Source organism: Ranitomeya variabilis, chromosome 6 (assembly GCF_051348905.1).
Source record: "Ranitomeya variabilis isolate aRanVar5 chromosome 6, aRanVar5.hap1, whole genome shotgun sequence".
In the NCBI taxonomy this organism is placed as follows: Eukaryota; Metazoa; Chordata; class Amphibia; order Anura; family Dendrobatidae; genus Ranitomeya; species Ranitomeya variabilis.
Window position 1 is genome coordinate 99,354,116 of NC_135237.1, and position 18,277 is coordinate 99,372,392.

The following is an 18,277-nucleotide window of genomic DNA, read 5'->3' on the forward strand; positions in this document are numbered from 1 at the left end:
TCTTCTGCTATCTAGAAAGCGGACCTCAAATTTGCTAAAACTATTTTCCTGCTGCGTTTGTTGTTTCATCTCATATCACCGCCAATATATGTGGGGGGCTTCTGTCTCCTTTTTGGGCATTTCTCTAGAGGTGAGTCAGGTCTTATATTTCCCTCTGCTAGCATTATTTAGTTCTCCGGCCGGCGCTGGGCATATAGGGATAAAAAGTAGGACATGCTACCTGGCTACTTCTAGATGATGCGGTAGGTTTAGTTCATGGTCAGTACAGTTACATCTTCCAAGAGCTTGTTCCTATTAAGGCTTATGCTAGTTCTCTGGCCATGAGAACCATGACAGGTAACTAAGCGCAGGGCCGCGCTTAGTAACCCGATGTTTACCCTGGTTACAAGCGTAAACGTAAAAAAACAAACCGTGCATACTCACCCGTCGGTGTCCTTCAGGTCCCTTGCCGTCTGCTTCCTGCTCTGAGTGCCGGCCGGAAAGTGAGAGCAGAGCGCAGCGGTGCTGCGATCTGCTCTCACTGTACGGCTGCACTCAGAGCAGGAAGCAGACGGCAAGGGACCTGAAGGACACCGACGGGTGAGTATGTACTGTTTGTTTTTTTACGTTTACGCTGGTAACCAGGGTAAACATCGGGTTACTAAGCGCGGCCCTGCGCTTAGTTACCCGATGTTTACCCTGGTTACCCGGGGACTTCGGCATCGCTCCAGCGCCGTGATTGCAACGTGTGACCGCAGTCTACGACACTGGAGCGATGATTATACGACGCTGCGACGTCACGAATCGTGCCGTCGCAGCAATGAAAATTTCAATGTGTGACGGTACCCTTAGCATTTATTAATCCTTCCAATTCCCCTCTCTGCTGGAGGGCTTGTGGACATTATGGTAGCCTTTCTGATTTGTTTTGGTTTTGTCCACATATTAGACCTTTTGGGATGAAATCTCTTTTCTTATTTCTATTATATTAAAACGTTCGGATTTTTCTCTGTCTCCTCAGTTGGCCCTGCTCTCGTTGAATGCAGATCAATTGACTCCACCTTTTAGGAAACTTGTTATACATCTGCTTTTAGTTTCTAAGAATGCTATTGCTTTTATTTGGAAACCTTCTAAAGTACCCTCTTCACAAGAAACTATTGACAAACTGGCTTTGCATAAATCCTATGAACAAAAATTGGAGTTACTGAATGGCTGCTTTCCTTCTTTTTTGAAAAAATGGTCTCTCTGGCTGGAAATATTTCCATAAGAATTTACTGTATTTATTGTTTTGTTATTTTATTCTATTTTTACTTTTATGCTTCATGAATGTTTCATGTCATTGCATTTGTGTTAACCTTGCTCTCTCTATGTCTTATTTTGGTTGAAAATTTTAATTAAGTTGTTTGGAAAAACAAACAAGCATAGGAGACTGGCGAGAACAGCAGAATGGCATACACTTGAAATCCATATGTAAATTAAAAGAAAGGGTGCAAATCCTTTTAAGGCCATGTTCACAAGTTCAGTAGTTTACCTCAGTATTTGTAAGCCAAAATCAGAAGTGGAACAATCAGAGGAATAGGTTAAGAAAAACATGTCACCACTTCAGTATTTATCACCCACTGCTTTTGGCTTACAAATACTGACGTATAATGCTGACCAAATACTGAACGTGTGAATGTGGGCTAAAGGTCATATTGAGTTGTTATACGAGTCCTCCACCTAGGACTTACCCTTGCGATAATTCTCCAGGCGGGGAAATGTACAGCTCTCCAATGTGATCATCATTGAAGCAACATCCATAAAATAAGTGGTACTTACTGGGAAATATTTTTATAGATTTCAATGAAAAAGAAAAAAAAATCCGCACCGCTGCACCGCCTAATCAGGCTATCAGGATCTGTGGAAGCGCTGCTCATGCGAAACAGCTGTCATCCTATCTCACTACACGTTCTCCCTGTCTGAACTGCTAATGTCTCAATAAAGGAACTTTTTATCAGGAAGGTGAGTGCACACCATTTTTTCTACTTTTTGAATTTTTATAGATTTGTCTCTGTATCATCGACCTACTGCCTTTTTTGTCTGATGACATTTTGTTGGCTGCTTGTTATATAAGGTATAAATACAATTAAAAAAAGAGCAACCAAATCCATATCCTGTGTTAGCTTACTCAATGCATTTACCTATACAGCTGTCAGTGACGATCCTATTGCCATCATCACATTCCTCTCCTGGCTGGATGATACCATCCCCACATGTGCCACTGGCATCTGATAGCGTAGATGTTAGCTGAAAATACATTGCAAATACAGGACAATAACCAGAAATTCCTATTACATTACAACCTATTAAGGCTTTACAGCTGTACAGTTCAACAATATACCATAACGAAAATATAAAAACTTTAATTTATTGTAAATAAAAAAAATATAACATAATTTAAGAATTAGTTAGGACTTTCATATTTTGCTGAGAAGTATAGTTTCACTCTAAAGTGAAGTATATGGTTCAGAAGCGCTAGTAGTTAAAAGATTTTTAGATGCAGCAAATCTGGACAATAACCACAGGTTTGTCAAGTGGGTATGTATAGGAAGATAGTAGATTTGCGCAAAAGAAAAAACAGGAAAAAAACTGGGGAAAGAATATAGGGTTTTTTGTGTTACTCACAGTAAAATCCTTTTCTCCGAGACGCTCATTGGGGGACACAGGACTGTGGGTGTATGCTATTGCCGCCAGGAGGCTGACATGAAACATGAAAAAAAGTTTAGCTCCTCCTCCGTCGTATACACCCTGACACTGTCCACCGGAGAACCCAGTTTGGTGCAAAAGGAGTAGGAGAATAAAAGAAAAAATACATCAGCATTAATACAGAAATATCATGTCTAGAAATGACCCCACCGACTGAAAAGTCAGAAACAAAACAAAAAAAAGGAGCCATCTGGCTAACAGGGAGGGAGCAGTGTCCCCCAATGAGCGTCTCGGAGAAAAGGATTTTATGGTGAGTAACACAAAAATCCCTATTTCTCCTTCACCTCATTGGGGGACACAGGACTGTGGGATGTCCTAAAGCAGTCCCTGGGTGGGGAATTAACTCACCGGTATAGTATCCAGGAAACTGCCGGTTACAAGTGCTCTACCACTGCCTGAAGAATCCTTCTACCCAGACTTGCATTTGCAGAAGTCTGAGTGTGGATATTGTAGTGTTGGGAAAAGGTATGCAAACTAGACCAGGTTGCAGCCCTGCAAATCTGCTCTGCTGAAGCCTGGTGCCAAAGCGCCCAGGAAGCCCCCACTGCTCGAGTGGAATGAGCTTTAATTCCAGCCGGAACTGCCATTCCCTTAATGCGGTAGGCCTCCTGAATAGCCGAGCATATCCATCTGGCCAAGGTAGACCTTGAGGCAGGGAATCTTCTCCTGCGACCCTCCGGGAGGACAAACAGTGCATCCGCCTGCCGAAAAGGAGCTGTCCAAGAAATGTACCTCCTCAGCGCTCTCACTAGGTCTAACGTATGGAGAGCTTTTTCCACCCAGTGCATCGGCAAAGGCAAAAAGAAGGTAGAACGATGTCCTCATTAATGTGATATGAGGAGACTACCTTTGGCAAAAAGGAGGGTGCTGGTCTGAGCACCACCTTATCCTGATGGAAACGTAGAAAAGGAGCACGGCAGGATAGAGCTGCCAGCTCTGATACCTGCCTAATGGAAGTTATGCCCACCAAGAATACGTCCTTCCAGGAAAGATAAGTTAAAGAGATGTCCTGAAGGGGTTCGAAAGGAGCCTTTCTGCAAGGCACCTAAGACCAAATTAAGGTCCCAAGCATCCAGAGGAGTCATATAAGGAGGAACCTTATGAGCGACTCCCTGCAAGAAAGTCTTTACCTGTAGATTAATAGTGATTCTGCACTGAAAAAGGACCGACAAGGCTGATATTTGTCTCTTAAGAGTACTTGGTGCCAGCCCTGAATCCAGGCCGGCCTGGAGAAAAGCAAGAATGTTAGGGATGGAGAAACGTAGTGGAGGTAGTCCACGCTTTCTGCACCATGAAAGGAAAACCTTCCAGGTGTGATGATAAATACGAGCCGAGACGGATTTCCGAGAGCTAATTATGGTAGCGGCTACCTCTTGGGAGAACCCGGCCTGTGTTAGAACCCAAGATTCAATGGCCAGGCCGTTAAACACAGGACCCCTAAGTTCTGGTGGTAGATCGGGCCCTGAGATAGAAGATCCGGGTGGTCTGGAAGCTGCCATGGAACTCCGGCGAGCAGCTGCACTAGGTCTGCGTACCATGACCGGACCGACGCGGCCAATCGGGGGCGACCAGAATAGCTGGTACTCCCTCTGTCTTGACCTTCCTGATTACCTTCGGGAGCAGCGCCAGAGGGGGAAACAGATATGGAAGACTAAATTGGTTCCAAGGTAGAACTAGCACATCCACAGCGATTGCCTGTGGATCTCGATACCGGGCGACAAACCTGGGCACCTTGGCATTCCTCCCGGAAGCCATTAGGTCCACATCCGGAGTCCGTCATTGCTGACATATTTGTTGAAATACTTCGGTATGGAGAGACCATTCCCCGGACGCCAGGCCCTGCCGACTGAGAAAATCCGCAACCCAGTTCTTTTCGCCCGGGATGTGGACTGTCGAAATCACTGAGTGATTTCTCTCGGCCCAGAGAAATATTTGCTTTACTTCCTGCATGGCCGCCATGCTGCGGGTACCCCCTTGATAATTTATGTATGCCACGGCTGTGGTGTTTAGAATATAGACAACTAGCACACTCCAATAGATTGTGATGCAAAAAAGGGGGGGTTTATTTACATACAGTAGTCATAAACATTTCGGTCTGTACTGGACCTTCATCAGTGTGCTAACTATAGTGGTACGCTTGGTAGGACCCCGGTGGTAGTTACTTATATTGCATCCATGTAAAGCGAACTTAACTTGGAAATATATATATGCCAGTACTGGGCAAAAGAGCAATCGACTTGCGGGAGGGAAGGAAGTCTAGACGTAGCGGTGGACACCGCTGATCGCTATCGTTATCGTTGTTAAGTTGTTCAGTGTGAAGGTACCTTTAGTCAAAGATTCCGACCAAGACATCATGGCCTTAGCTACCCATGTTGCCGCAAAAGAGGGAGAGAGTGCTGAACCTGAGGCCTCAAAAACTGAACGAGCTAAACCTTCTATAAGCCGATCCGTAGTATCCCTAATAGAGGAGCCATTGGGAAGGGATAACAGTGTTTTAGAGGCCAAGCGAGATACCGGAGGATCTACTAAAGGGGATTCCACCCATTTATTACGTAGCTCAGGAGTAAAAGGGTATCTTGTCTTCAAGGCCTTTTGACCTGAGAAACGTCTATCCAGATGTTCCCGGGGATGTTGGACCAATGTCATGGTTCCCAATGGCAAGGGAACGTCAGAGAACTTAAATTACAGACTAGCTCTTGGGTGATGGAATCTCGAGCTGACCGTGAGCTAAACCTACCACACAACTAACAGTGGCCGGGTGACGTACCTACGTTTTATCCCTAGACGCCCAGCGCCAGCCGGAGAACTAACTAACCCTAATAGAGGAAAAAACAGACCTGGCTTACCTCTAGGGAAATTCCCCCAAAAAGGAGACAGAAGCCCCCCACATATATTGACGGTGAGTTCAGAGGAAAAGACATACGCAGTATGAAGGTAGGTTCAGCAAAGCGAGGTCCGCTTACTAGATAGTAAGAAGATACAATAGGGAACTTCACGGTCAGCTGAAAACCCTATTAAAATACCATCCAGAAATTACTTTAAGACTCATGTGTCAACTCATGACACCGGAGTGGTAATTTCGGCCCACAAGAGCTTCCAGCTACAGAAACATAACATAACTGTGAACTGGAACAAAAATGCAAACAAACTTAGGACTAAGAGTCCAACTTAGCTGATAGTAGTCTAGAAGCAGGAACATGCAACAGAAAGGCTCTGGTTACATTGATGGCCGGCACTAGAATAACTGAGCAGCAAGGCTAAATAGGATACTCCCACATCCTGATGGAAACAGGTGAACAGAGAAAGTGAAGCACACAAGTCCAGTACCACCAGCGACCACCGGGGGAGCCCAAAAACCAAATTCACAACAGTACCCCCCCCCTCAAGGAGGGGGCACCGAACCCTCACAAGAACCACCAGGGCGATCAGGATGAGCCCTATGAAAGGCACGGACCAAATCAGAGGCATGAACATCAGAGGCTGTCACCCAAGAATTATCCTCCTGACCGTAGCCCTTCCACTTGACCAGATACTGAAGTTTCCGTCTGGAAACATGGGAGTCCAAGATCTTCTCCACAACGTACTCCAATTCACCCTCAACCAACACCGGAGCGGGAGGCTCAACGGAAGGCACAACCGGTACCTCATACCTGCGCAATAATGACCGATGGAAGACATTATGGATAGAAAAAGATGCCGGGAGGTCCAATCGAAAGGACACAAGGTTAAGAATCTCCAAAATCTTATACAGGCCGATGAACCGAGGCTTAAACTTAGGAGAAGAAACCCTCATAGGGACAAAATGAGAAGACAACCACACCAAGTCCCCAACATGAAGACGAGGACCAACACGACGACGGCGGTTAGCAAAATGCCGAGTCTTCTCCTGGGACAACTCCAAATTGTCCACCACCTGTCCCCAAATCCGATGCAACCTATCCACCACAGTATCCACTCCAGGACAATCCGAAGACTCCACCTGACCAGAAGAAAAGCGAGGATGAAACCCCGAATTGCAAAAGAAAGGAGAAACCAAAGTGGCAGAACTAGCCCGATTATTGAGGGCAAACTCCGCCAACGGCAAAAAGGCAACCCAGTCATCCTGATCCACAGACACAAAACACCTCAAATAAGTCTCCAAGGTCGGATTAGTTCGCTCAGTCTGGCCATTAGTCTGAGGATGGAACGCAGACGAAAAAGACAAATCAATGCCCATCCTAGCACAGAACGCCCGCCAAAATCTAGACACGAACTGGGTCCCCCTGTCAGAAACGATATTCTCCGGAATACCATGCAAGCGAACCACATTTTGAAAAAACAGAGGAACCAACTCGGAAGAGGACGGCAACTTAGGCAAGGGCACCAAATGAACCATCTTTGAAAAACGGTCACACACCACCCAGATGACAGACATTTTCTGAGAAACAGGGAGATCAGAAATAAAATCCATAGAGATGTGAGTCCAAGGCCTCTTTGGAATAGGCAAAGATAACAACAATCCGCTAGCCCGAGAACAACAAGGTTTGGCCCGAGCACAAACATCACAAGACTGCACAAAAACTCGTACATCTCGAGACAGAGAAGGCCACCAGAAGGACCTAGCCACCAAATCCCTGGTACCAAAGATCCCGGGATGACCTGCCAACGCAGAAGAATGAACCTCCGAGATGACTCTACTGGTCCAATCATCAGGAACAAACAGTCTACCAGGCGGGCAACGATCAGGTCTATCCGCCTGAAACTCCTGCAAAGCCCGTCGCAGGTCTGGGGAAACAGCAGATAATATCACCCCATCCTTAAGGATACCTGTAGGTTCAGAATCACCAGGGAAATCAGGCTCAAAACTCCTAGAAAGGGCATCCGCCTTCACATTTTTAGAACCTGGTAAGTATGAGACCACAAAATTAAACCGAGAGAAAAACAACGACCAGCGCGCCTGTCTAGGATTCAGGCGCCTGGCAGACTCAAGATAAATCAAATTCTTGTGATCGGTCAATACCACCACCTGATGTCTAGCCCCCTCAAGCCAATGACGCCACTCCTCAAAAGCCCACTTCATAGCCAATATCATAATTTCGCTCGGCGGGCGAAAATTTTCGAGAAAAGAACGCACAAGGTCTCATCACGGAGCAATCGGAACTTTTCTGCGACAAGACCGCCCCAGCTCCGATCTCGGAAGCATCGACCTCAACCTGAAAAGGAAGAGTAACATCAGGCTGATGCAACACAGGGGCGGAAGAAAAGCGGCGCTTAAGCTCCCGAAAAGCCTCCACAGCAGCAGGGGACCAATCAGCAACATCAGCACCCTTTTTGGTCAAATCAGTCAAAGGTTTAGCAACATCAGAAAAACCAGTTATAAATCGACGATAAAAATTAGCGAAGCCCAAAAATTTCTGAAGGCTCTTAAGCGAAGAAGGTTGCGTCCAATCACAAATAGCCCGAACCTTGACAGGATCCATCTCAATGGAAGAGGGGGAAAAAATGTACCCCAAAAAAGAAATCTTTTGAACCCCAAAAATACACTTAGAACCCTTCACACACAAGGAATTAGCCCGCAAAACCTGAAAAACCCTCCTGACCTGTTGGACATGAGAATCCCAGTCATCCGAAAAAATCAAAATATCATCCAGATACACGATCATGAATTTATCCAAATATTCCCGGAAAATGTCATGCATAAAGGACTGAAAGACTGAAGGGGCATTTGAAAGACCAAAAGGCATTACTAAATACTCAAAATGGCCCTCGGGCGTATTAAATGCGGTTTTCCACTCATCCCCCTGCTTAATTCGCACCAAATTATACGCCCCACGAAGATCAATCTTAGGCCATGTGCACACGTTGCGGATTTCTTGCAGAAATTTCCTGAAGAAAACCGGAAATTTTCTGCAAGAAATCCGCATTTTTTTTTTTGCGTTTTTTTTCCGTTTTTTTCGCGTTTTTTTAGCATTCTGCAAGCGTAATTAGCTTGCAGAATGCTAAAGTTTTCCAAGCGATCTGTAGCATCGCTTGAAAAACTGACTGACAAGTTGGTCACACTTGTCAAACATACTGTTTGACAAGTGTGACCAACTTTTTACTATAGATGCAGCTTATGCAGCATCTATAGTAAAAGATAGAATGTTTAAAAATAATAAAAAAAATAAAAAAATGCTTATACTCACCCAGACATCTCATCAGCGGCGTCCCTTCGTCTTCCTATAGCTGGTCTGTGCGCACAGGGCCTTCCGTGACGTCACGGTCACGTGAGCGGTCACATGACCGCTCACGACCAATCACAGGACAGTGACGTCATCGGCAAGGTCCTTCGCCGCACATCAGCTACAGGAACCGAACGGCAGCGTGCAGCGGTGAGGCGGGAACACTGCGCGGGACATCGAGGGTGAGTATATCACTATTTTTTATTTTATTTCTTATTTTTTGACCACTTATATGGTGCCCAGTGCGTGGAGGAGAGTCTCCTCTCCTCCACCCTGGGTACCAACCGCACATAATCTGCTTATTTCCCGCATGGTGTGCACAGCCCCGTGCGGGAAGTAAGCAGATCAATGGACTCCTAGGTGTGCGGAATCCCTGCAATTCCGCATTTTTAATGAACATGTTGCTTTTTTTCCCGCTATGCGATTTTTTCGCGGAAAAAATCGCAACATTTGCACAAAAAATGCGGAATACCTTGTAAATAATAGGAGGCATATGTTAGCGTTTTTTTCGCGTTTTTATCACGTTTTTATAGCGAAAAAACGCGAAAAAAAACGCGAAAAATCCTGAACGTGTGCACATGGCCTTAGAGAACCACTTAGCCCCTTTTATTCGAGCAAACAAATCAGTCAGCAGTGGCAGAGGATACTGATATCTGACTGTAATTTTATTCAAGAGTCGATAATCAATACACGGCCTCAAAGAGCCATCTTTTTTAGATACAAAGAAAAAACCGGCTCCTAAGGGAGATGAAGAAGGACGAATATGTCCCTTTTCCAGGGACTCCTTAATATATTCTCGCATAGCAGCATGTTCAGGTACAGATAGATTAAATAAACGACCCTTTGGAAATTTACTGCCCGGAATCAGATCTATGGTACAATCGCAATCTCTGTGAGGAGGTAGTAAACCAAGCTTAGGCTCCTCAAAAACATCACGATAATCAGATAAAAATTCCGGAATCTCAGAGGGAATAGATGACGAAATGGAAACCAAAGGTACGTCCCCATGAGCCCCCTGACATCCCCAGCTTAACACAGACATTGCTTTCCAGTCAAGAACTGGGTTATGAGATTGTAACCAAGGCAATCCGAGCACCAAAACATCATGTAGATTGTACAACACAAGGAAGCGAATCGTCTCCTGATGGTCTGGATTCATACGCATAGTCACTTGTGTCCAGTATTGTGGTTTATTACTAGCCAATGGTGTAGAGTCAATACCCTTCAGAGGTATAGGAACTTCCAGAGGCTCTAGATCAAACCCACAGCGCCTGGCAAAGGACCAATCCATGAGACTCAAAGCGGCGCCAGAGTCGACATAGGCATCCGCGGTAATTGACGATAATGAACAAATCAAGGTCACAGACAAAATAAACTTAGACTGTAAAGTGCCAATTGAAATAGACTTATCAACTTTTTTTGTACGTTTAGAGCATGCTGATATAACATGAGTTGAATCACCACAATAGAAGCACAACCCATTTTTTCGCCTAAAATTCTGCCGTTCGCTTCTGGACAGAATGCTATCACATTGCATATTTTCTGGAGCCTTCTCAGAAGACACCGCCAAATGGTGCACAGGTTTGCGCTCCCGCAAACGCCGATCAATCTGAATAGCCATTGTCATGGACTCATTCAGACCTGTAGGTGCAGGGAACCCCACCATAACATCTTTAATGGCATCAGAGAGACCCTCTCTGAAATTCGCCGCCAGGGCGCACTCATTCCACTGAGTAAGCACAGACCATTTACGAAATTTTTGGCAGTATATTTCAGCTTCATCTTGCCCTTGAGATAGGGCCATCAAGGTTTTTTCAGCCTGAATCTCTAAATTAGGTTCCTCATAAAGCAACCCCAAAGCCAGAAAAAACGCATCCACATTGAGCAACGCAGGATCCCCGGGTGCCAATGCAAATGCCCAGTCTTGAGGGTCACCCCGCAGCAAGGAAATTACTATCCTAACCTGCTGTGCGGGATCTCCAGCGGAGCGAGATCTCAGGGAAAGAAATAATTTACAATTATATTTGAAATTCAGGAAACGAGATCTATCTCCGGAGAAAAATTCTGGTATAGGAATTCTAGGTTCAGATATAGGAGCATGAATAACAAAATCCTGTAAATTTTGAACCTTCGTAGCAAGATTATTCAAACCTGTAGCCAAACTCTGAGGATCCATTTTAATCAGGTGAGATCAGAGCCATTCAAGGATTAGAAGGAGAGAGAGAGGCAAAGGCTGCAATTAGAGCAGAAATGCAACTGAGTCAACAATAGAGCAAGCTCAGAAGAAAAAAAAAAAAAAATCTGCAGACTTCTTTTTCTCTCCTTTCTTCTGCCAACGGTTTTAACCCTTGGCCGGCCATACTGTCATGGTTCCCAATGGCAAGGGAACGTCAGAGAACTTAAATTACAGACTAGCTCTTGGGTGATGGAATCTCGAGCTGACCGTGAGCTAAACCTACCACACAACTAACAGTGGCCGGGTGACGTACCTACGTTTTATCCCTAGATGCCCAGCGCCAGCCGGAGAACTAACTAACCCTAATAGAGGAAAAAACAGACCTGGCTTACCTCTAGGGAAATTCCCCCAAAAAGGAGACAGAAGCCCCCCACATATATTGACGGTGAGTTCAGAGGAAAAGACATACGCAGTATGAAGGTAGGTTCAGCAAAGCGAGGTCCGCCTACTAGATAGTAAGAAGATACAATAGGGAACTTCACGGTCAGCTGAAAACCCTATTAAAATACCATCCAGAAATTACTTTAAGACTCATGTGTCAACTCATGACACCGGAGTGGTAATTTCGGCCCACAAGAGCTTCCAGCTACAGAAACATAACATAACTGTGAACTGGAACAAAAATGCAAACAAACTTAGGACTAAGAGTCCAACTTAGCTGATAGTAGTCTAGAAGCAGGAACATGCAACAGAAAGGCTCTGGTTACATTGATGGCCGGCACTAGAATAACTGAGCAGCAAGGCTAAATAGGATACTCCCACATCCTGATGGAAACAGGTGAACAGAGAAAGTGAAGCACACAAGTCCAGTACCACCAGCGACCACCGGGGGAGCCCAAAAACCAAATTCACAACAGACCAAGTCCTCAAACTCAGGGTGAGAAGAGAAAACCCTATGAGACTGCGTGGCCCTCTTGAATGAAACCTTGTGATCCGAGGTCAAGGCTGGTTCGTCTTCTACTCCCATCGTCTGGTTGATGGCCTCAATTAGGCTGTCTACTGACTCCTGAAAACCAGGTGTCTCCAAATTAAGGGACCCCTCAGAATCATAGTCTGAACCGAGTTCACCGCTCTCTGCTGGGGAAGGTGAACGAGAGGCGGAACTCCAAGATGCAGATGCACCTGATGGATCGGGAGACGCTGTGAGGGTTCGCTTCCCCTGCATCTGCCTAGTGCGAGCGCGGCCCCTGCAGGCCGAAGGCTCTTGTGAGTCAGAGGATCTCTCTAAGGCAGGCAAACCGCTGTCCCTGACTCCAGCCGGGGTCTGAAGGGACTCGATTGACTTAGTTAGGTATGCCATGGATTGCGACAAGGACGTGACCTATTCCGGTGGAAGCACCGCAGTTTCTGCCTGAGTCGCAGGGGAAATGGCAGGGGAAATCGCAGGGGGGGGGCTCCTGAGCGCATTCAGAATCGCAGGCCTCACAGAGACTTTTACTCTGGGCATGCGGAAAAGCGGACTGGCAGGATACACATACGGTATATAAGACCGTGTGAGATTTGGACCTTCTAGCCATGGTGCTCTGTATGTGCTATAATCAGGGTCTCTAGACTGACTGAAGGAATGCAGATATTGCTGCTGTCAGGCTGGGGGGAGTAGCACTTACCCCAGTCCTGTGCCCCCGCACGTACTGTGGAACCGGTCATAGAGAGATGAGTGTGCGCTGTCTTTCTCTCTTTTTAAAAAAGAGCGCCCTCATCAGTGGGCGGAGCTGCCGGAAATGCAGCGTCCCTGCGGCCTACAGCAGGCCAAAGCCGGGGCCTGGATTTTTCCTCGGCGAGGAAAAAAGGGGGCGGACTCGGAAGATGACGTGCCGGAAGGGGCATGGTTTCCACCCATGGCCTACCCCAGTCAGAAGCCGGGAGTAAATTTAATAATCGCCTCGGAAGTGACGCTGGAATACCAGCCCGCGGCACGGCACCGCACTAGTAAGCCCGCGGCACCACCCGCAGAAGACATGCTGCGGCGACGATTGATGCCAGGGAGGTCGTGGGGCCGACAGTAGATGAAAGACTGCAGCGCTGCTGGACGCCGCAAGCCGCCGAGATAATGCGTTGCCCACAAATCCCTCCTGCCAGGTAAAAGATTCGCTGCCACAGAAGCCCCCTTTAGCCCCCCTCTGGATGTTAAGGTCAGGGGGGTTGTAAAAAAGACGGTGCAGGCACCCTAAAGCCATCTTCCTTTCAAAGGATGAGGAGAGGGACCGTCCGCCACCCTTCTATCACCGCTGTCTAGCATTGGTGATGCAGTGGGGGCCGCACGGACAATCCACGAGCACCTGTACAGCCTATGGTTCTGTTACCTTAGGGTGGTCAGGGCTAAGTCCGGCAAGTAATCCCATGTTGCGGTAAAGAATACATGGAGGAATACTCACACATGCTCGCCCGTTGATGATTTGGGGAGATCGAACCCCTTCAAAAGGATCCGTCGCCCCTGTCTTACTTCCAAGATGTAGAGAAAGAAGGGGTCCAAAAAGGTCTGGACCCAGACGTGTGCCTCCTTCAGACACTAAGCACGAACTGGTTTCTCCGGTGGCCAGTGTCAAGGTGTATACGACGGAGGAGGAGCTAAACTTTTTTTGTGTTTACTTAGTGTCAGCCTCCTGGCGGCAATAGCATACACCCACAGTCCTGTGTCCCCCAATCAGGCGAAGGAGAAAGGATGTTTACTGCAAGTAGTCAGATGGGGTGCCACAATATCCGAGAGAATTAAATTAGGTAAAACTTGTGGTGATTGCACTTAGCCCACCTAGGTAATTGCACATAGCCCAGCTGTGGCGGAAAAATCACGAGATATAAGATATACTAAAGCACAGATTGATTACCACATAAGCAAGATAACTGTTTCTGGATTGCAAAATGTAAAGATAGATACAGGTAATCAATGAGTAATCGATGTAAGCCAGAGCTGTGGAGGAAAAACCAAAAGCACAGGTTTGCCAGAATCAAAACAAATGACTTCACAATAATAAGGTAAAACAGTCCTCATAAAAGTCTCAATAAATATAGTCCAGAATCCTGTGTATTTTCGGGGCCCTTTAGGCTATTAGGAATACAGTCTTAATAGTCAGTTTCAACGCTTGCATGTAAGAGCCACAAAGTTGCATAGAAAGAGGTTGCCCTGGCCGGTGGCAGTATCTCTTATTAGAATGCTACCATAGTAGCAAGTGGAAGCACCCACCCGGTCGATGACCTGTTTACTAGTTGGGATTTACCTTTCCTGGAGTTGGTGTGGTGGTGGTGACTGCAGGTTCTTCGTTAGGAGGCAGGCGGTTGTATCCAGTGGTCCTCGGTGGATCCTGGTCACTCAGGTCAGTATCTGCGTTCCCGCTGTAAGCAGTGGTAGGAGCAGGACCTGGTGTGACGATAAGGATCACGCAGTAACACGGTTCCCTGGGCTCTCGTGGAGCCGGTGTGCTGTCACTGACCGCTGCTGCTTTGTCCGAATGCAGCCAACAGTTGTGTCCGGTGGTCTAAGGTGGATCCTGGTCACTAAGTTCAGTAACTTCATCCCCGCTGTGGGCGGTGGTGGGAGCAGGACCTGGCGTGATGCTGCGGATCACGTGAAACCGCAAGACCTGGGTGGGATTTCAGGAGATACAGATAGCAGAAAGGACAAAAAAAATCCAACGCGTTTCGGTAAGAACGCTTTCCTTCATAAGGGATGGTCCTTATTGTAATAGAGGTCCTTTTATAGGTACGATCCTAATCAGCTTATTGTTAGAGGAAACCGAACAGTTACATTTCACTATTAAGTCCTTTAGGGGTCAAAGTGTCCAAAGTGAAAATCCACTTGCTTTCCACCCGGGACATTAAAGCAATATAATTACCCTTTCTCCATGGTTGAGGTACTTTTTCAATACAATACCTGTAATTTCCATGGAGCGTATTTCACTATTGTGGTATTCCACAAAGTGTTTAGAAATTGGGTGACCTATACAATTTTTGTTTTATGTTGCGAATATGTTCTCTTATTCTTGTTTTAAGTGGTCGTTTGGTGCGACCCACAAAGTTTATTGCATGGGCACTTGATAACATATTACCCCTTCTGAGGAGCAGGTAATAAAATGTTTAATTGCATAGTCTGAGCCACCTTTAGTAATTACAGATTTTCTATTGGTTCGTGTCTTTAGGCACATTGTACATTTAGGACATGGAAAGAAACCTTTCATATTATATTCCAAAAATGTAGCAGGTTTATGAGAATGGTTATTCTTCACCGTTGGTGCAATATAATTACCCAGATTGCGTGCTAATTTATTTCTCTCGGATATTGTGGCACCCCTAAGGACTACTTGCAGTAAACATCCTATTCTTTCCCCAGTTATTTTCCTGTTTTTTCTTTTGCTCAAATCTACTATCTTCCTATAGTTTTACTCTAACCCTCCATCATTGAGTTTCATTACTAACTTCCAACTCTTTTAAAATGAAATCGGTCATTAGGGTTTTGCCGTGAAAAAATCCAGCAACCACAAAAGTAATAAAACATCACATTTATTGGTGGATTAAAACATGAAAAAGAAAAATGTAAAAACCATGATAGTATAACGGTCGACGCATTTCGAGCTACACTAACTCTTAATCATGAAATGCATCTACCATTATACTATCGTGTTTTTTCAATTTTTCTTTTTCATGTTTTAATCTACCAATAAATGTGATGTTTTATTACTTTTGGGGTTGCTGGATTTTCCAATTTTTTTTTCACAGTTTGCTCACTCAGGAAACCAGCCCGAAGTCTCTGTGCACACCTTTATTCCAGAAATCTCTCAACCTGGTGAGCGGGTGTTTCCTCCATTGTGTTTTTTTTCATCAGGTTTTTGCTACCTCATCTGATAGCAGCATAAAGTAGGGAAAGAGACCCTGATTCCAGCCGCTGGGTGCAGCAGTTGTGCTACAATCAGTTTTCTCTGCTGTAGATGTAGCAATGCTCAGATAGCTAACTTCACCAACACCAATGATTGGCAGCTTTCTGTGTACATTGTAGATTGACAGGAATGGGGGAATGGCTGGACCAGGAGGCACGTGGGCAGCTAGTCCGGTAGTGATAGCTGATAAATCTATGATAGTATTAAAACTACAGACGCAACCTAGAAAGTGATACATCACTGAAATCAGTGTCTCAGCTCAAACCTCATGCTGCACTCAGATTACATAGCAAAAACCTGTTGACAGATTCCTTTTAACAGAACCCTTCAGCTACTATGCCTCACAGGTACTTAGCCTGCGATTCTAGTAATTACCGCTTCACTCATTAATAACCAGCCAGTTTGAGCCTTAATGATCTAGTAATTTTGTGTTTTCACTCTTTCATCCTCACATTTGAGACTCATACAATTAGAGAAAATAACATGTGGCAATACCAAATATGTACATATTTTTTTTACATTTTAGTGCTCTTTTTACCATAGATGTAAAATTATATTTATTGCTGAAAAATTTAATGGTACCATTTTGGGATACTGTAAGTGCAGAGTTACAAAATATTTTTTTTCACAAAATCTCCCATTTTATTTCGCAATGTGTCATACGCATATGAATGATAACATATCTTTATTCTGTGGTTTGTCATAATCGTGACAGTACCAAACATATATATTTGTTTACTCCGAATCATTGTTGGGGGGAGGTGACTTTTTTTTTAAGAAATTAAGGGAATAGTTGAAGTACACCTCTATGGAGCAGTGCAAAAGTCAAGGGATGTTGAGACTACAATAGGAAAGAACTTATCATATATCCAAAATATAATTCTCTTACCTGTATAGGGAAATATCCGTTTGTATCTCTGTAATAAAGGGATCTTCGGTCCTTACGGAAAACTAATGCATTCTCAATATCGAACCTGTCTAGCTCCTCCTGACCATTGACTAGAAAAATCTGTGATACATAAAAATGTAAATACAAAAAAAAATCCACATTATTTTGTTATTGAAATTATCTATTTTTTGGATAAAGGGAAGACATAAGGGGAAAAAATAGCCACACTAGTGTAACTTTAAAGTAACTTTAAACAAGGCAGAAGGGAAAAATTTCACATTCTGAACAGAAACTGTATGACAATGAATGGATCTGGTAATCTTATAACTTCTCCATACCAAAAATTCCTAACTGTTAAACGTATATGTATATAAATATGTGAATATTCTTGATACACTGATTCTATTCTGCTTTTTAGTAGTTTTCCCTGTTCTCCAAGTGTGACCAATTATCACTAAAGTTTGGCATATCTATGTACACATACACAACATGCAACCCTGAGCTTCATTATATTAATTATCACAGTATTACCTTGGCGTAGTTATAACCATTTAACGATTCATCAATCACAGACTGAGGATGTTTGCAATGACATCTCCCTGGAGGTCCAGGAAGCCCTCGCTCTCCTTTTGGTCCTACAACTAGTTGTCCTGAGAAAGAAAAAACATATATTTGCAAAAATAATAACAAAATATTAATTGTATCTTCTGTCTTAAAAATCAAAAAGAAAGGAAAAGCATTGCAGAATGATGGACAAAACATTAGATTTATTTAGCACGGGGCCTAAAAGGTCCCCGTTACGTAAAAGTGTAGATTTGTGGTGTCACGCATTCTAGGGTTAACCAAAAGATCCTTAGTTGTGTAAATTCCTAATTCTTAGGCACAAATTTTCTCTTTTTTTAAATTTCTGCAATAGCAATGATCAGGGTTGTCTCACTGGAATAGTCTGCCATCACTTTTATGTTCCATCTGCCTTTATATCGGTGTTCCATGGTCTTAATGTCCTTCTAGAAGCTTTCTCCTTGCTCTTCACTCATAGATCCAAGATTTCAGGGGAAGTAGTTCTAATGGCTTTGAAGCAAATGCAGCTTGACCCGATAGACACCAACAGATTCTTTTTATTCAGCCTTGAACTTAGTAACCTCTACTGAAGACTGGTAGATTCAGATCCCACACAAGATCATTTATCTCAGCTTGAGGGAATATCTGGCACTTTTCAGCTTCGACTCCTGAGGCCAGAAAATCATTAGCTTCTTCAAGCACATGGAAGGATTGTCGTTCAAACTTTCTAATGTAGAGAAGGTTGGAATAAGGACTTAATCAAAAGTGAGCAACTGATCTTAGCGCTGAGGTGAGATTTGGG

General features: G+C 44.6%; 1 protein-coding gene across 2 annotated transcripts in view; it reads right to left on the reverse strand.

Moving 5' to 3' along the window:
- Nucleotides 1-18,277, reverse strand: part of COLQ (collagen like tail subunit of asymmetric acetylcholinesterase) — a 180,888-nt gene that overhangs the window by 18,597 nt on the left and 144,014 nt on the right. For both annotated transcript variants that reach the window (XM_077268851.1, XM_077268850.1), the window contains exons 12-14: nt 17,446-17,564; nt 16,915-17,034; nt 2,157-2,262 (exon numbers count right to left, since the gene is read on the reverse strand). In XM_077268851.1, the coding sequence (XP_077124966.1) occupies nt 2,157-2,262; nt 16,915-17,034; nt 17,446-17,564 (345 nt within the window). The remainder of the gene's footprint in view (nt 1-2,156; nt 2,263-16,914; nt 17,035-17,445; nt 17,565-18,277) is intronic.